Below are 17,763 nucleotides of genomic sequence, written 5' to 3'. Positions count from 1 at the left end.
CAAATGTCACATTGCCCAACTGCCTAACCATAGTTAGACAACTTAGAATGCATTGTAGACTTCCGTGCTGCTCACACAGTCTCCTATCCCATAAACATCACCCTCCTTTCAGTTTCAAATCTCCCTAAACTGGGTTGTATGTATCCTAACATTTTCAATAACCATGGTTAGCAAACAACCTAATGCACATATAATGCTAACCATTGTTGGATCCAAAATTAAGAGAGAAGAGGGAATGCCTGCATCAAGGTAAAACAATTCATGAACCTACAGCAGAGAGGGGGAACTTTGTCCCTCCAGATGGTGCTGAACTACAGCTTGTAGTTCAGCAATATCTGGAGGGCCAAAGGTTCCTCACCCGCCAACAGGGTGTTTTTTATGAGTGTGGTGATCGGGCACAATTTTTCATTTTATTGTGTGTCCTGGCGAAAATGGAAAACTAAACAATACAACAAATAGGAGCGGCTTCAACAAACTTATAAAAATATATTCAGAGCTAGATATTGGCAATGTGGCCACATAATACTAAAACATGATTTGGTGCTGTATGGATGAAGCTGAGCAAACCCAAGCTAAGTGACGGGCTGATATGCTCTCCTGTCAGGGAACTGCCATCGGAAGGACAGGTGGTGGAAGGGCTCACGGAGGTTGGGAGAGACTCGGCAGCTGAAGAGGGAACCAGCAGGGGGAGAGGAGGGTCTCTGAGGGAAAGTGAGCAGGAGGGATGGCTCAGAGACACTTCCAGCGAGAACAGTGGGGAGGTTTCTGGACCTCCCATAGGGACACCCACTCCTCACCGGAAACTGTCACGCCGTGAGTCCAGAAGACGTGTTTCCGTTAAGGAGCTTTTATGTTGGAAGCGATTCCGAAAGCAACCACTGTCGGAATCTGCCAGTGACTGACGGAGCCATGTTTAAGGCGCTCTGTCACAGACAGAGGTTTGCGGACTTGACTAAACTCTGAGGGACTAGGATTTTACGCACAAGCAGCTCATCATCCCATCACATCTCCCCTTGTGCGATGTGGAGGAGGGCGTCACTGGGGTTCCTAGTTTAAAACAGACTGGTTAGTTTAGCAAGCCAGCAGCTTCATAATCCATGATTTTAAGTTATAGAGTATGTTTTAAACCATGATCATTGGTTTGACTGTAAAGCTCAGCCAGGATCTTTTAAAAGTGAGACTAAATTCTGATGAAGAGTGTCTTCTTGGTTGCATCAGAGGAGGGGATGGGACAGGATTGCGCAAGCCCGATGCTCATTTAGGATTGTCCACATTTGTTCTTGTTTGGCTTATCATGTCACGTGAACCAAACTTGCATGTTCAGCATAAAATAAAAAGGTTAACTTTCTCTTTGCAATTTACCTCTTAAACCAGTTGGTGTCTTTTCAGTCTTCTTGAGTATCCTTCTATAAATATTTGTAATTTTGTTTAGGGCACATGACAAGATGTTTGTGTCTTTTCTAGGTGTCCCGGCATGAATGTCGAATTTCTCAAATTCAGCAGCTCAATCAAATGCCTCTGTATCCCACTGAGAAGATTATTTGGGATGAAAATATAGTTCCAACTGAGTACTATTCTGGTGAAGGTATGTTTTCTGGAAAATGCTTAAATTTTAAATGTTTCTGGTCTGCCACTCTGCCTAATCATGGATTGGTGCAGTTGACGTGATTGGAGTAGTTGTGATGATGCTTTCTAAAACCTCCCATGGAGGCTGCACTCTGTCTTTATACAAATCCAGGATTGTGATGTGGTGCTAAAAAATTCTCCAGTGGGGGCTGCACAGTGATGGACTAGTGCAAATATTGTATAGAGAGATGGCTTCCCCAAGTTCCCATACTGATGCAGAAGAATAGCATGGGGCTTAACCAACCAGCTCCTGCTAGCTATGTAATTTTTGATTGGGGCTGGCGGTCTGAAAAGGAAAGCTTGTGTAGTGTAGGCTCCCCTCTACACAAGTGCCCTTTAATGAAGTGTGGCCCTGCTCCATGTGATTGTAATTGCATAAAACTAATGGCTGAACAAGTCTGACGTGATAAATAAACAAACCATTCCTCCTCTCCCCTTTTTCTTTCCTTAGGCTGCCTTGCCCTCCCGAAATTGAATCTACAGTTTCTTACTCTCCATGACTACCTCCTGAGAAATTTCAACCTCTTCCGCCTAGAGTCTACTTATGAAATCAGGCAGGACATTGAGGATAGTGTCAGTAGGATGAAACCATGGTAATGAATGCAACTATAACCTTGAAGCTGTTGGATCAAGAAAAACTTTCCTCTGTGTGTGATTTCTCTACTCCTTCCCTACCCTGGTTTTTCTGGGGCCATTAGAAAGGTGTTGGGTTTAATAGAGCATTCCCTAGGGTGAGTTATAATCTCAAACAGGCTCTGGACAGATTATTTGCTAACTTGCTAATGGCAAACAATTTCCCTTGGGCTGAATTTCCTGGATAAATTGCAATTCCCAGCTGTAGGATTGGCGGTCCCTTGGTCCCTTCCAATGGTATAATTTTGTATATATTTGCAATGATGTCATTAGCTTTGGTGTGTGTTAGAGATCTGAATGCAAAAGTCTCTTGTTTTGATCTTGCTCTTCAGGCAGTCTGAATATGGAGGCGTTGTCTTTGGTGGGTGGGCTCGAATGGCACAGCCCATTGTCTCTTTCACGGTCATAGAGGTGGCCAAGCCCAACATTGGAGAAAACTGGCCCATGAGAGTCCGAGCGGATGTCACAATTAACTTGAATGTTAGAGACAACATCAAAGATGAATGGGAAGGTATGTATATGTGTGTAGCTACAGCAGTGTGACGTCGCATCCCCGGTTATTTGGGGTGAATGTTAAGTGTTTGTATGCTTGTTGTGTTTAAAACGCATCTTTCCCCTATTAAGTCCTGCTGCTTAAAGAAAGAACGCTAGTGCTCTCAGTAACACATAGTTTGGGATCATCAGTTCTTCCTAGTTCCATATTTTTGAAAGGGGGAAGAAAGCATTCTTTTATTGGTCTAGCTGTTCTATGACAGGAGTGATTAAAGGTTGATATGGGGATAGCTAATTCCTCTTGAGAAATTTTTGGGTGTGAGCCTTATATTCTGACTCAGAAACCTATGACCCCCTTTGTGAGACTGATCTGGAACTGTTGTAACAATATGCAATATTCATTCTGTGTCACCATCCACCGCGTTTTCCTATATCTACAAAATGCCAGTCATTTAAAATGGGAATATTACTTAGAGCTGCAGTTCTGTAAATCAGTGGGCATCAGTAAATAAATAGTCTGATTCTGCTAAGTCTACTTGGGTAGTAGATATGAAAGGTGAGAAAGATTCTGACTTAATTGAAATGACCATTTCTCTGATGGGGTTTCTGTGTGTTGTCAGGACTTGCATGCCACTACAGTCTTCTCTGTGTTCCCTAGTGTATTATCTCAAGGCAATGCTTTGCTGCTTGGGGGATTATACTTGGATTGACCTTTTTGGCAAGATGCATAGGAACAACTATTCATGCTCTGGGGGGACACTGACGGCTAGTTCAGAAATTCAGTAACAGACGTGTTTAAAATATGATGGGATTGTGTAATCCTTTTGGTTGCATGTCTTGATTCAAAATGCAGAGCCTGCACTAAAATGCACTAAAGTATTGTGAATTTTTAGATTTTTAAAACATTTGTTTGGATTGGGATCCTGGCTTCAAGCCTCAGATAAGCTTCTCTTCCTACGTTCCTACATTCCTAGTGGAGATCTTTGTCTTGGAAAAGGTCTACAAATGTATATGAATAAGATAATCACATATTAATGATAGCACAGGGAACAGAGATAAAGCTGCTACTGGCTTAACTATATGCATGTCCTTCGAAAACTATTTCTGTACAATCTCCCTTTTGCTTTTCGCTGACCTAAATTGTTCATTTATTCAAGACATTTATATACCACCTAATTATTTGCATTTCTAACCTGTGTACATAAAAGCAATACACAGAAAATGGCACAGTAAAACAGTAAAAATGTATCCTAAAACCAAACACTACTTTAAATTGCCTGCTGAAACAAGACAGTATTGATCATATCTCTGAACTTCAGCAAGGAGGGTGGCTGTCTAATCTCAATTGGTAGGGGGTTGCCCAGGCTTGGACCCACTACACTGATTACACAGCTAATTGTTACAAGCTCTGGATCTGAGCCATGTGGGGGACCAACTTTATGAAGCTACAGCATAAAATAACCACTACACCTGCAAATGATCAGATCGCACTGACGTCCCCCCCCTTTTTTAGGTCTGCGCAAGCACGATGTTTGCTTTTTAATTACTGTCCGACCCACACAGCCTTATGGTACGAAGTTTGACAGAAGGCAGCCATTTGTTGAGCAGACAGGCCTGGTATATGTGAGAGGATGCGAAATCCAGGGAATGCTGGATGATAAGGGGCGCGTCATTGAAGAAGGTATGTCGATAATATCTCCTTCCCTGCAGACCCTCCTGACTATTAAGATCAGCAGAGAAGGCCCTCTTGGTAGTTCCAGCTGCCTCAGAAGTTTGGGAGGAGGGAATTTGCTGTGGCATATAATTTATCAAGCTCCCTCCCCAGAGGTGCACTTGCCTTCTTCACTATAAAGCTTTTGGTGGGTGCTGAAGACACACCTCTCTGCCCCTGGCAAAGGTGTCTGAGATATCTGTTTGCAGAGCCCAGCCTATTCTTGTGATTTGTGATCGGATTTAACTGCTTTAAATTTTGAATTTTAAATCATTGTAACTGTGAGCAGCTGGTTAAAGGATGGGTAATAAATAAAGAACAACTGAATATATTTAGTTGAAATATGAAGGCAAAATCTACATTGCACTTAACGGTAGGCATAATTTCCCCGCTAACAGCATGTGTGTGATTGTGGCTCTAAGGTGGTAAATGTTTCCATCCCTGTAGCAGCCTGGCTAGGATGGGCAAGCTCAGACACCCTGAATATGCCAGTTCTTGCCAGGCTGTAGCAGTGCTTATTCTAGAGATGGTAGGAACAGATCTGGTTGACCTGATCCATTCAGTGACACTGGCTGGTATGTAGAGCTGACCTAAATAGTCCCAATGCCAGTCACCTGTTCTTGGCAGAGTGGATCACCAGATGTGAGCCAGGAAGGGACAGCCTTGTTAGGCACGGGCAAGGAGAGGAGAAAGGGGTAAGGAAAGTTGGAATCAGTTGGAGAGGATTGGTCGTGGTGTGAACAGATTACTCAAAAGTTGTTGTTGTTGTTTTGCAAGGCATTTTCTGTTTAGTTTATCTTTCAACAACTTTGAACTTGATTTGCCTTTCAATGCAAACAGGACCAGAACCGAAACCAAGACTTAAAGGTGATTCCAGAACGTTTAGAGTGTTCTTGGATCCCAATCAGTATCAACAGGACATGACCAATACCATCCAAAGTGGAAGAGAAGATGTCTATGAGACATTTAACATAATTATGAGGAGAAAGCCAAAAGAAAACAACTTTAAAGTAAGTCACGGTGCAATTTTCTGCTTAAAAATAAATGTTGAAAGCAGTGTATTTTTTGGAACTTGTGTCAATGTGGGCCATATTTCCATTAAAAAATGTGTGGTCCTCATCCTCCTCCCACTGTTTAGTTGTTTGTCTTAAATCTTAAACCCATTCATGGTGAAACTTCATGCACCTAAAGAGGTAAATTTCCAAATGAATCTATTAGATCTTGGACTCACCAAGTTTCAGATGGAATCCACAGCGTAGGTCACCTTATTATCAAAAAAACATTAAATTTGGACAAAAGATGGTTAGTGCATCAGCTTTCAGAATTGCAAGCAAGGTGGTTCTGCTTTATAAGCTATAATGTAGTAATGGTTAAATTAAGAATATGCCACCAGAGCATCTGCCTCTGTTGCTAGCAGTGTAGGAAACATGCTGGTATTTGGGGTTTTCCCCCTGAGTGAAACAGTTTAAATCTGTATCGAATGCTGAAAAGACTGCTCAGTGTTCTGCTGAAAACAAAAGTTTTGCCTTCCAAGTTTTTAAAAGGTTATTTGTAAGCAAAGGACAGTCAAGACAACCAGATAATACAGAAATGATTTGGCAGTGTCTCTTTAATTTCACATTTTCCTCATGTTAAAAGTTAAACCAATTGATGAGGCTCAGCCTGCTTCTTGGGATTGCTCTATCCCGGAGGATAGGTTATCCCTATCTGCTCTATGCCTCCTTGCTCACATAACAGAAAATAAGGTAAGTCATTCTCACTAATGACAAATGTTGGTAGTGTGTCAAGCAGATAGCAGACAGCTTGATTTCTCTGCTGAGCCTGTAGGGAGAAAGATGCAAAAATCTTATGTAGTCTCCTAAATTAAGCAAACATGACAGCTGTAGAAGCACAAACATAAAGCGATAGCTAAATATGACAGTCGGCACTTCGCCATGGTAGGTCTCCCCTCTTGCCTTTTATTGCTTGTGGCCACTACATCAAAGAAATATTAGTATTTTGGAGTTTGTTTCCCTTTATACTAGTCATCTGTTGAATAAATACATTTTTCAAAGACGGAATGTTGCCATTTTTAACCGATCACCCCAAATAACCTTGTGTGTCATAAATACAGCTGCTGCTTCATCGATTGGCAAGATCAGGTATTATGCAAATCCATGCAAAACTCCACTCTTCCTGTCTGATCATGAGGTGATGTCCATCTGCTACAGCACTTAAAAGAGTTTTATCAGCTGAGCAGATAACCTGTTTTACTGTTGGAGTTGCCAGTTGTCCTGAATTGGTGAAACGAAGATTAATGCCTAGTGCTTTTTAAAAAATGGATTGGACTTTCTAGAAAGAAGAAGCAGGGAAATTGCAATTATTGGTGCAATTTTTAGAAACCTGGTTGCTTTGGCTTACCTGTAATCTCCTTTTGTGCCGAGTACCTTTACATGTACTCGGCCAATATTAATTAGTTTATAATTGGCAGCACAGTTGCATTTAGTCTCGGAAAAGATAAGGTGATATATTTGGATCTGTACATGTAAGAGCCTGGAAGCTTTCAAATTTCACCGAGGTCTTTATGAGATAAAGGGTGTCTAAGTCTGAAACGATTTGGAGATCAAGGTTACTGGGAAGGACTTCTGTCCTAAACTCTGGAGAGCTGCTGTCTGCTAGTATACAATACTGAGTTAGATGGACAAGTGACCTGATGTGGTGTAAGATAGCTTCCTATGTTTCTAATGCCCAGGACAATTTTTGTGTCTTACTACTTGCAAGGCTGTCATCCAGAGTTGAGCATTTCCCAATGGCCCAGGCCTTTAGGAGCAGCCCATCACTGATCCAAAATGTTGGCTGGAGCCCAGACAGATGTGGCTGATGCTAGCAGCTGCCATTTTTTATTTCCCCACAATACCTCGTTGGCATTCCTTAGGAGGGATATGGCCTCGGGGCTCCAGAAGTATTGTGAGGAAATGGCAGGCGCCAGCAGTAATGCTGGCTGGCTAGACTGACTGCATTTCTTTTTGCTGTTTTTGCTGCTCCCCTTGGCTGCCACTGTCACTGCTGTAGCAAAGGTGAAAACATCAACAAAGCCCTGCCAGGGCACACATACTAATCACATCCATGGTAAGAGGAGAGATGCCCACCCTGAAGGTGCCAGGTGCCCTGACAAACCTGGCACCGGTCTTGACTTCAGGATCAAGCTTAACTGTATGTTGATCAGCAAGAGATCAGGTGGACATTCTTTTTTATGTCCTGCTCTTCGCTTACACATTAGAACTAGTAAATATCCTCAATGCAGAGGAATAAGTAAAGGAGCCATCCTTCAGATGCGAGGCCACATATTTTGTTTTAAGAGAAATTTCACAACTTAATCCAGTTAGGAAGGGAGACAGGGAACTAAGCTGTTTTTAAGTATGAAGATCCCAAACTATTGTTTATTAGATAGAACAGTGCCATTCTGTACATATCTAAAGAGACATTTCCAGAATATTATGAGGTAAAAAATAATTCATAGGAGGCCACAAATTTTGCCTCTGCTTACTAGACGGCTACAGTCTGGGATCACCGACTGACTTCTGCCATATGCAGGAGACTTCAGACCGAGGGGAGTTTCCTAGCATATTGGACTTTAGAGCAGGCCAGTCTCCATGCAGCTGGGTGGAAGAGAGCTTCTTGTTGAGTTTTGGAGCAGGCAGAAGCAGTTTGCATTGCTTTTGCCTGCTTCAGAGCTCTGCATGGTATAAGAAGACGCCTTCCTGAGAGAGGCTTCTCACGTCGTGCTGAGCAGGGACTGTCACCAGGGAAGGAGGGATGCTAGCTGCTGTAAAGCAGGTAAATGGATTTTTTTAAAGAGTATGTACACACATTTTTATTTTTTTTAATTTATTTATTTGATTTTTCAACTTATAATTTTACAGAGATATAACAAACATAGATCATAAAAACAAGACTCCAAGGAATCTCCTGGACTTCCATCCTCCCCTATGTGGATCCTATTATTAATCAGTTCTTCCCGCATCATTTATGATAATCCAAACCCTTTACTTCTTCCATTGTGTCCAGAATCAACCTTAAACTACAAGTGCTATTCCAGTCCTACTAACGATCTTAACTGTTTACAGTGACAGATAGGTAGCCGTGTTGGTCTGCCATAGTCAAAATAAAAGAATTCCTTCCAGTAGCACCTTAAAGACCAACTAAGTTAGTTCTTGGTATGAGCTTTCGTGTGCATGCACACTTCTTCAGATACACTGAAACAGAAGTTGCCAGATTCTTCTATATAGTGAGAAGGTGGGGAGGGGTATTACTCAGAAGGGTGGTGGGAATGGGAGATTGGCAGATAGCTGAGATGAGCCTGTTGACGACTCTTAACGACTGCAATAGGTCTTCCAGGAAAAGGCAAGGGGTGAGAAGGTGAAAAATGGCTTAGTCAACAGGCTCATCTCAGCTATCTGCCAATCTCCCTGCTACTGAAAGGAATTTTTTTATTTTGACTGTTTACAGTGGTCTTTAAGATAAGTTCTAAATCAGGCTTCCTCAATCTCGGCCCTCCAGATGTTTTGAAACTACAATTCCCAGCATCTCTGACCACTGGTCCTGCTTGCTAGGGATCATGGGAGTTGTAGGTCAAAAACATATGGAGGGCCAAGGTTGAGAAGAAGAAGAAGAAGAAGAGTTTGGATTTGATATCCCGCCTTTCACTCCCTTTAAGGAGTCTCAAAGCGGCTAACATTCTCCTTTCCCTTCCTCCCCCATAACAAACACTGTGAGGTGAGTGAGGCTGAGAGACTTCAAAGAAGTGTGACTGGCCCAAGGTCACCCAACAGCTGCATGTGGAGGAGCGGGGAAGCGAACCTGGTTCCCCAGATTAGGAGACTACCGCTCTTAACCACTACACCACACTGAGGAAGCCTGCTATAAATTTTCCCCATTCCTTATTAAAATTTTGGTCTTCCTGATTTCTGACTCTTCCGGTCATTTTAGCCATTTCAGCATAGTCCATTAACTTCATATGCCATACTTCTCCGGTAGGAATTTTATCTTCTTTCCATCTCTGGGCCAGTAACATCCGTGCAGCTGTCTATATAAACATTTTAAAAAGAGTATTCGTTATTTGTCTTGTATTTCATAACATGGTAATAATACTGCAGGCCATGTTTGTATATATTGCTCCACATGGAGGACTGAATGGCCTTGGGGCTGCTTTGACTGACCTGGTGTCTCCACCAATAAAGCCACTGTTTTCTTGTTTTCTGGTGGTGACTCGTGATTGCACTGACACACTCCCCCCCCCCCGTCATTGCACTCATGTCTTTGCTAGGAAGCAGCTGCTGTATTTTATGAACATCCTGCTCAGGCATTACTTCCTTTGCACAGCTGTGCCCTAAAGCTGGAATGGTTTCTCTGTGAATCAGATCCGGGTGAAAGTGACAAAGTAGTCTGTTTTGATTAGGATTTGAATTTCACAACCTTTATTATTTTGTAGAATTTTAAAAATTAGTTTTCAATTACATTCCAATAATAACCTCATTATAACAATGCAAATTTATAATACAATTATTAATACCAATCCTTCAAATACCAATTAATATAGTTTAATTAAAGTGGCCCCCTGTGTGCTAGATTTGATGGCTTTCCGGTTTTCTTTATTTCTGCGTTCCAAAATCTTACTAGTTTCAGTTATAATAATAATAATAAATTTTATTTATATCCCGCTTTCCTCAGTTGAGGGACGCGGGTGGCGCTGTGGGTAAAACCCCAGTGCCTAGGACTTGCTGATCGCAAGGTCGGTGTTTCGAATCCCCGCGGCGGGGTGAACACCCGTCGTTCGGTCCCAGCTCCTGCCCACCTAGAAGTTCAAAAGCACCCCTAAGTGCAAGTAGATAAATAGGTACCGCTTTATAGCGGGAAGGTAAACGGCGTTTCCGTGTGCGGCGCTGGTGCTGGCTCGCCAGATGCCGCTTCATCACGCTGGCCACGTGACCCGAAAGTGTCTCCGGACAGCGCTGGCTCCTGGCCTCTTGAGTGAGATGAGCGCGCAACCCTAGAGTCGGACACGACTGGCCCGTACGGGCAGGGGTACCTTTACCTTTACCTCCCCATCCGAAGCCAGGCTCAGGGCAGCTAACAACAATAAAATAATACAACATTCTAAAATCATTTCATTATAAAATTAATTCCAATCAAATTGATGGCAACCATTGGGCTAGAGTTCTGTGAAGATTGCCAAAGTTACATCCCAGTAGTCATAATAATCCCTTACACAACAACTGCAATATTAATAACTTATTTGTGTCGACACATTAAGTGATTTATAAAACATAAAATGAGGGACTCAAAACTTTATCATTGTTCTTTCCTGTATGTAGCAATTATTCTGGCTGTCATGTTTCTTCCTGTCCTTGTAAGATGTTATGTCTTTCTCCTGATTGTTGCTGTTATTCATCATGCCTTGGGCGGAGCTGATATCCCATTGTTGTTCCAGAAGTTTCTCCATCACTCCATCCCATGCTTTGTTGTTTTGCACGAAGAACTTTTAACAATAGCTGCAAAAGTCACTCTGTCCCAGCAAATAAACTGTTGTCACCATTTCCCCCCCTCAGCCTGGAAGGAAGTGCGGTCTGTCAAACTACAGATGACTCAATAAGAAAACTTTGTCAGTTCCTTGGCAGCACATAGACTCCTTTCATCCTTCCAGCTGGATATATATGGCCAATTATCCTTCCAATTAAATTAAATTCCAAGTCCTTTAGCGTTATTCAGTTCACTTCATAGATAATAAAGGATGGGAAAGAATCAGCTCTTGAGTTTCCCTTCCTTTTTCTCTTCTTTACACACACAGTTCTGTTTGATGTTATAATCCATATTTTTAATTCAATTTCTTCCACCCTCACTTGTACAAGTATAATTTGAACTAACATTCGGGAGAGGGTTGCCAAATCATAAATGTAGAGAGGAAACCAAACTGTAGGCTCCACTGCCCCCCCCCCACCATCTTTTGCACTGAACGAAGTCTTCTCTCAAATTCAAACCTAAACGGCTTCGGCCCAGTATACCTGAAGGAGCGTCTCCACCCCCATCGTTCTGCCCGGACACTGAGGTCCAGCGCCGAGGGCCTTCTGGCGGTTCCCTCATTGCGAGAAGCGAAGCTACAGGGAACCAGGCAGAGGGCCTTTTCGGTGGTGGCGCCCGCCCTGTGGAATGCCCTCCCATCGGATGTCAAGGTGATGGACAACTACCTGACATTCAGAAAACATCTTAAGGCGGCCCTATTCAGGGAAGCTTTTAATGTATGATATTTTAGTGTTTTTTGGTTTCTGTGGAAGCCGCCCAGAGTGGCTGGGGAGGCCCAGCCAGATGGGCGGGGTACAAATAATAAATTATTATTATTATTATTATTATTAATGACCTTGCAGTTGGTTCTGTTCCGCAATTTGTGATCTCAGCTCTTCTAGCACGCGCCTGTACTTTAGTCCAATTAAGCTCTAATTAACAGGAGAACTTAGGATGCTAAAGCATAGGATGCTAAAGTGAGGTTAAGCAAACAGCTTCCAGTCTCCTCATGGAGCTGCTGGAGGACAAGGGGGCATGGCCAAACATAAGGCTCACCTAGGCTCATTCTCATAACAATAAACCATAGTTTATTATTATGTCTGACTCTTTGATTGAGGAGGGGCAGAACTGGTTTAATAGAACTATTTTATGCGGATTAACTTTGAAATTAAATTGGGGCTTGATCGGTAACGGCACTTAAGCTTATTAGATAAGCAATCCTTAAAAAAGTCCCCTCCTGCGTCTTATTCCCCACACCTTGTGTTTTCTCACTGTTTTATACATTGTAACCTGGCCATGAAGGCCCTGAAGAATTCAGCTACCAGTACTGCGCAGGATGAAGAAGATAGAATATAATCTATTTTGTCCACCTCTGTTACAGAATATTCACTCTGCAGTGAATAGCATATTTGTTGTGATTCCATGTTTACAGCAACATTCCTTTTCTGGCTAATATTCCTGCAGATGATATAAAGATCAGCATCATAATTTTATTTTATTTTTTGTCAACTGCACTGAATTTGCTCATTCTAATGGGATAGTTTGGTAGTTAGAGGCTGTCCATAAATACTTCTTGTCTTGCTGAACTAGCTCTTTGTGGGCTGACGTCAGCTGAAAATCTAGTTACTGATTCAGTCTGACCAAACACCTGTCATTGGAAGAAAACTTATTTTCTCTGAAGCACACAGAAAGGCTGAAATGGCTTGTGAAGTTGAGTGCAAATCTCTTTGAAACCAGAGTACAAAACTGGCATTAAATCATGTCCTGTTTTATTTTAGGCTGTTCTGGAGACTATAAGGAATTTGATGAACACCGACTGTGTGGTTCCTGATTGGTTACATGACATTATCCTCGGTTATGGAGACCCAAGTAGTGCTCACTATTCAAAAATGCCAAATCAGATCGCCTCCCTGGATTTTAATGATACTTTCCTCTCCATTGATCACTTAAGAGCCAGTTTTCCTGGATACAGCATTAAAGTTACAGTTGAAGACCCTGCAATGCAGATTCCTCCATTCAGGTGAATTAACAAACACCACCTCTCAAATACTGCTCATGTTCATTCCGAGTCAGGCCTGCTCCCATCTGATTCTCATTTTCTTATGCATGGGCATGCCTGTCATAGAAAAGCATGCTAATGGTGGACAGCTTACGTTTCTGTGGAATTTGCATGTGTTGCACTGTGGGGGAACCACACAGAATTTTCCAGAAGGGTTCTTTCACGCTGCTCATTCATAAGGTGCCATCTTCTGTTTGACAGAATTCCTGATTTTGGTAGCTTTACAACAATGTTACCAAAACTTGGGTCTCTCTATTTTTGTACCACAGTTCCCATCATCCCTGACCACTGATCCTGCTAGCCATGGATGATGCGAGCTTTAGTCCAAAAACAGCTGGAGACCCAAGTTTGGGAAACGCTGTAAAGCAGTGTTCCTTCCATCTTCCATCTCTTCCCTCATGATTTTAGGAATGCTGTTTAACAGTTATTTCCTTCTTTGCAATTTTTAATGTATTGTACAGTGGTACGTCGGGTTACATATGCTTCAGGTTACATACGCTTCAGGTTACAGACTCCGCTAACCCAGAAATATTACCTTGGGTTAAGAACTTTGCTTCAGGATGAGAACAGAAATTGTGTAGCGGCAGCACAGCGGCAGCAGGAGGCCCCGTTAGCTAAAGTGGTGCTTCAGGTTAAGAACAGTTTCAGGTTAAGAGCAGACCTCCAGAACGAATTAAGTTCTTAACCTGAGGTACCACTGTATGTAGTCTCTGTTCTTATTTTTTTGCCTTTGTCTCATGGCTCTAGAAATCTACTTTATTGATATCTTGATGCCTGTCCTGCCATTGCCTGCAGCAACTGCTGTCCTGTATATCAAATGGTCTCCTTATCTAGTCTCTCTCCTAAAAAACAACAACTCTTAAATTAAGAAAAGGAAAGCACACACACCATACTGTGTTCTCATGGGTTTCAGTCATCTCAGATTTAATCTTCCCTGCCTCATGCTGTCATCTTCATTTTGTTATAAAGGTCAAGGTTTGAGGGTACCGGGGCTAGCTAGTCTGTGGTGGAAAATAGTTCATTGGAAGAACAGTCTCATGTAAGAAATAACATGAAGCTGAAGAACAATGATTTCCCTCACTAGGATAACATTTCCAGTCAGAAGTGAAGCAGGAAAGAAACGGAAAGAGTGTGATGAAGAAAAAGCTGATGGCTCAAAAACATTGATTGTTGAGCCCCATGTCATCCCCAACAGAGGACCGTACCCATATAATCAACCCAAACGGTAATATCCATGTACATCTTTCTAAAGGGATCAGTGTTGAGCGCATTTCCATTACAAAATGTCTGTCAGTGAAGCAGTTTTTTAAAACATGAAATCATGTTTATAGGCTTGGATTTGCTTTCTCTGTAAGTCGTTCTTTCCATATGTTTCAGATGTCATTTAGTTTATAAATATATATATATTCAATATATATATATTCAATATAAATATATATATATTCAAATGAGAAGAATCATTTTCTTGAGGTAATTGTCAAGTGGGTTATCACAATTTACTGCTTACAGAGTATTAAAGTGATCTTCAGATGTGCAAATCATATTTATACATCTAAGTCAGTTTTGTTGGTAAAGCGTATGTTCTTATCATTATTGCATTGTTGAGTGAGCAGCTCCTCAACATATTGTTGGTGTATTTTTGTTTTGTATGGAGTCATGCATGTTAAAATGACATTTAGCAGTAAGTATCTAGTCTTTTCAAGCTCGGTGATAAAATATGACTTCTGACGTTGATCAAATTAGCTGTTTTGGTCAATGGCTTTGCAATATCTAAATTACACGTGATGAACCGTTACTTAATAGTTTCAGAACAGTCATGTAATGACTTGGAGTACTGTAGTGTTATCTCAGCCCTAAAGGCAGAAATTGATTTCTCTTGATATTTGTGAATTCCTTCATCTACCCAAATAATGTAAAAAGCATATTTTCTTTAAGCAAGTTCAGGTCTCCTTGACTGCAAAGAAAAATAACATGAAGGAAAATATTCATGAAGACTATATTGAATAAATTCATATAACTTCAGTTTATTGTCTCATGCTCTGGATTAACTGAATTTACTTTAATTCAATTTTCAGCAATACAATTCAATTTACCCATACACAGATTGAAGCTATACGTGCAGGAATGCAACCTGGATTGACAATGGTAATGATGCATATTATTACATGTTTCCTCTTTTATTAACAAATTATGTTTTTTAATATTGGCTAATCTCTGAAGTACATACAATTCTTATTTCTTCTGCCCATTGTGTAAAATTAAATGGTGCCAAAAGCTTGGTGTACTCCTTAACATTGAGTAGATTTGTATTTTTCATTAGACACTTAAAGTGGGGAAGGAGAGGGGGGAAATGGATTTTTTCTCATAAAAAATAAAGCTTTACCAGCTGACCAAAACATTTCCTTTGACTGGAAATTTTTGTTTCATGTGGCGGAGCCAATATGAGTTTCAGTAATCAGAGTAATAGCTTTATTAGATCAAAAGCATTTTTAATAGCTTTTATGGGAGCAAATTCCTCCCTTTGGTTTTTCTATGGGGTTTTCCCTTTTTGGAGATTCAGGTAATAATAATAATAATAATAATAATAATAATAATAATAATAATATTTATACCCCTCCCATCAGTCTGGGTTTCCCCAGCCACTCTGGGCAGCTTCCAACATAATATTGAAATACAATAGTCTGTTAAACATTAAAAGCTTCTCTAAACAGGGCTGCCTTCAGATGTCTTCTAAAAGTTTGGTAGTTGTTTTTCTCTTTGACATCTGGTGGGAGGGCGTTCCACAGGGCGGGTGCCACCACCGAGAAGGCCCTCTGCCTGGTTCCCTGTCACTTGACTTCTTGCAGCGAGGGAACTGCCAGAAGGCTCTCGGCGCTGGACCTCAGTGTCCGGGCAGAACGATGGGGGTGGAGATGCTCCTTCAGATATACTGGATCAAAGCCGTTTAGGGCTTTAAAGGTCAGCACCAACACTTTGAATTGTGCTCGGAAACGTACTGGGAGCCAGGTTCACAATAGAACCGTTAAATCAGATGTTGGGGACCTCCAGCCTACTGGCCAAATTTGCCCTAGGAGGCTGTTTTCCCTAAGCCACACCCTGCCATATTATGCCAGCTTTGGGGCAAGTAAAGACAAATGTAGAACCAGCAGTTTTAAAAGTATACTCCTGATTGTTTTTGGCTATTGGGTACACTAAGGAGTTCTGCCAATGCCTGCTGAAAGCAGGGCTTGCATGGCCCAGCCAACTGTCCAGGTGGCCCATTGGGGATGCTCAGGATTCAGCCAGTGGGCTGTATGCTGTTTGCCACCCCTGCATTAAACTCTTTAAATGTGTCTTCAACATGATAATGTATACAGCCCATGCCCAGCTGGCCAGGATCTACTTAATTATCATTCAGGTCCTTGGGATTCCCTTGCCAATTATTTCTTCTCACCTTCACATGCATTCACATGTATGTTTGTATTTACTCCCATTTACCTATGGGATCATTTACCTATGACCCCTTCATGGATCACTGCCTTGCCGTGGCGAAGGGGCTTGAAGAACTCAGAGAAGCTATGAACTACGCCAAGCAGGGCACACAAGATGAACAGGTCATAGTGGAGAGTTTGGACCAAACGTGATCCACCTGGAGGAGGAACCGGCAAACCACTCCAGTATCCTTGCCAAGAAAACAACATGGACAAATACAACAGGCATATAAAAGTTATGACGCTGGAAGATGAGCCCCTCAGGTCGGAAGGCGTCCAACATGCTACTGGGGAAGAGCGGAGGGCAAGTACAAGTAGATCCAGAGCTGATGAAGCGGCTGGGCCAAAGCCGAAAGGACGCTCAGTTGCGGATATGCCTGGAAGCGAAAGGAAAGTCCAATGCTGTAAAGAAAAATATTGCATAGGAACCTGGAATGTAAGAACCATGAACCTGGGTAAGTTGGAGGTGGTCAAAAATGAGATGACAAGAATCAATATTGACATCCTGGGCATCAGTGAACTAAAATGGACGGGAATGGGTGAATTCAGTTCGGATGACCATCACATCTACTACTGTGGGCAAGAAACCTGTAAAAGAAATGGAGTGGCCCTCATAGTCAACAAAAGAGTGGCGAAAGCTGTACTGGGATGCAATCTCAAAAATGATAGAATGATCTCGATACGAATCCAAGGCAGACCTTTTAACATCACAGTAATCCAAGTGTATGCACCAACCACTGGTGCTGAAGAAACTGAAATTGACCAATTCTATGAAGACTTACAACACCTTATAGAAGTGACACCAAAGAAGGATGTTCTTCTCATTATAGGGGATTGGAATGCTAAAGTAGGGAGGCAAGAGATAAAAGGAACAACTGGCAAGTTTGGCCTTGGAAATCAAAACGAAGCAGGGCAAAGGCTAATAGAGTTCTGTCAAGAGAACAAGCTGGTCATCACAAACACGCTTTTCCAACAACACAAGAGACGACTCTACACATGGACATCACCAGATGGGCAGCATCGAAATCAGATTGATTATATTCTCTGCAGCCAAAGATGGAGAAGCTCTATACAGTCAGCAAAAACAAGACCTGGAGCTGACTGTGGCTCAGATCATCAGCTTCTTATAGCAAAATTCAAGCTTAAACTGAAGAAAGTAGGAAAAACCACTGGGCCGGTAAGATACAATCTAAGTCAAATCCCTTATGAATACACAGTGGAAGTGAGGAACAGGT

General features: G+C 41.9%; 1 protein-coding gene and 1 long non-coding RNA gene across 2 annotated transcripts in view; one reads left to right on the top strand and one right to left on the bottom strand.

The window, feature by feature from the left end:
• Positions 1–17,763, top strand: part of AQR (aquarius intron-binding spliceosomal factor) — a 58,910-nt gene that overhangs the window by 19,936 nt on the left and 21,211 nt on the right. The window contains exons 15-22 of the mRNA XM_081207852.1: positions 1,465–1,585; positions 2,078–2,219; positions 2,592–2,770; positions 4,265–4,432; positions 5,303–5,472; positions 12,778–13,019; positions 14,143–14,283; positions 15,134–15,203. Of these exons, the coding sequence (XP_081063978.1) occupies positions 1,465–1,585; positions 2,078–2,219; positions 2,592–2,770; positions 4,265–4,432; positions 5,303–5,472; positions 12,778–13,019; positions 14,143–14,283; positions 15,134–15,203 (1,233 nt within the window). The remainder of the gene's footprint in view (positions 1–1,464; positions 1,586–2,077; positions 2,220–2,591; positions 2,771–4,264; positions 4,433–5,302; positions 5,473–12,777; positions 13,020–14,142; positions 14,284–15,133; positions 15,204–17,763) is intronic.
• LOC308596420 overlaps positions 6,054–17,763 on the bottom strand; it is a 47,901-nt gene continuing 36,191 nt past the window's right edge. Inside the window, exon 2 of the long non-coding RNA XR_014012525.1 lies at positions 6,054–6,283. This is a non-coding gene — a long non-coding RNA (uncharacterized lncRNA). The remainder of the gene's footprint in view (positions 6,284–17,763) is intronic.

This window comes from Podarcis bocagei (genome assembly GCF_964188305.1).
Source record: "Podarcis bocagei genome assembly, chromosome: 1".
NCBI lineage: Eukaryota > Metazoa > Chordata > Lepidosauria > Squamata > Lacertidae > Podarcis > Podarcis bocagei.
The sequence above is the reverse complement of the archived record's forward strand: the minus strand, read 5'-3'. Positions and strand labels throughout refer to the sequence as shown.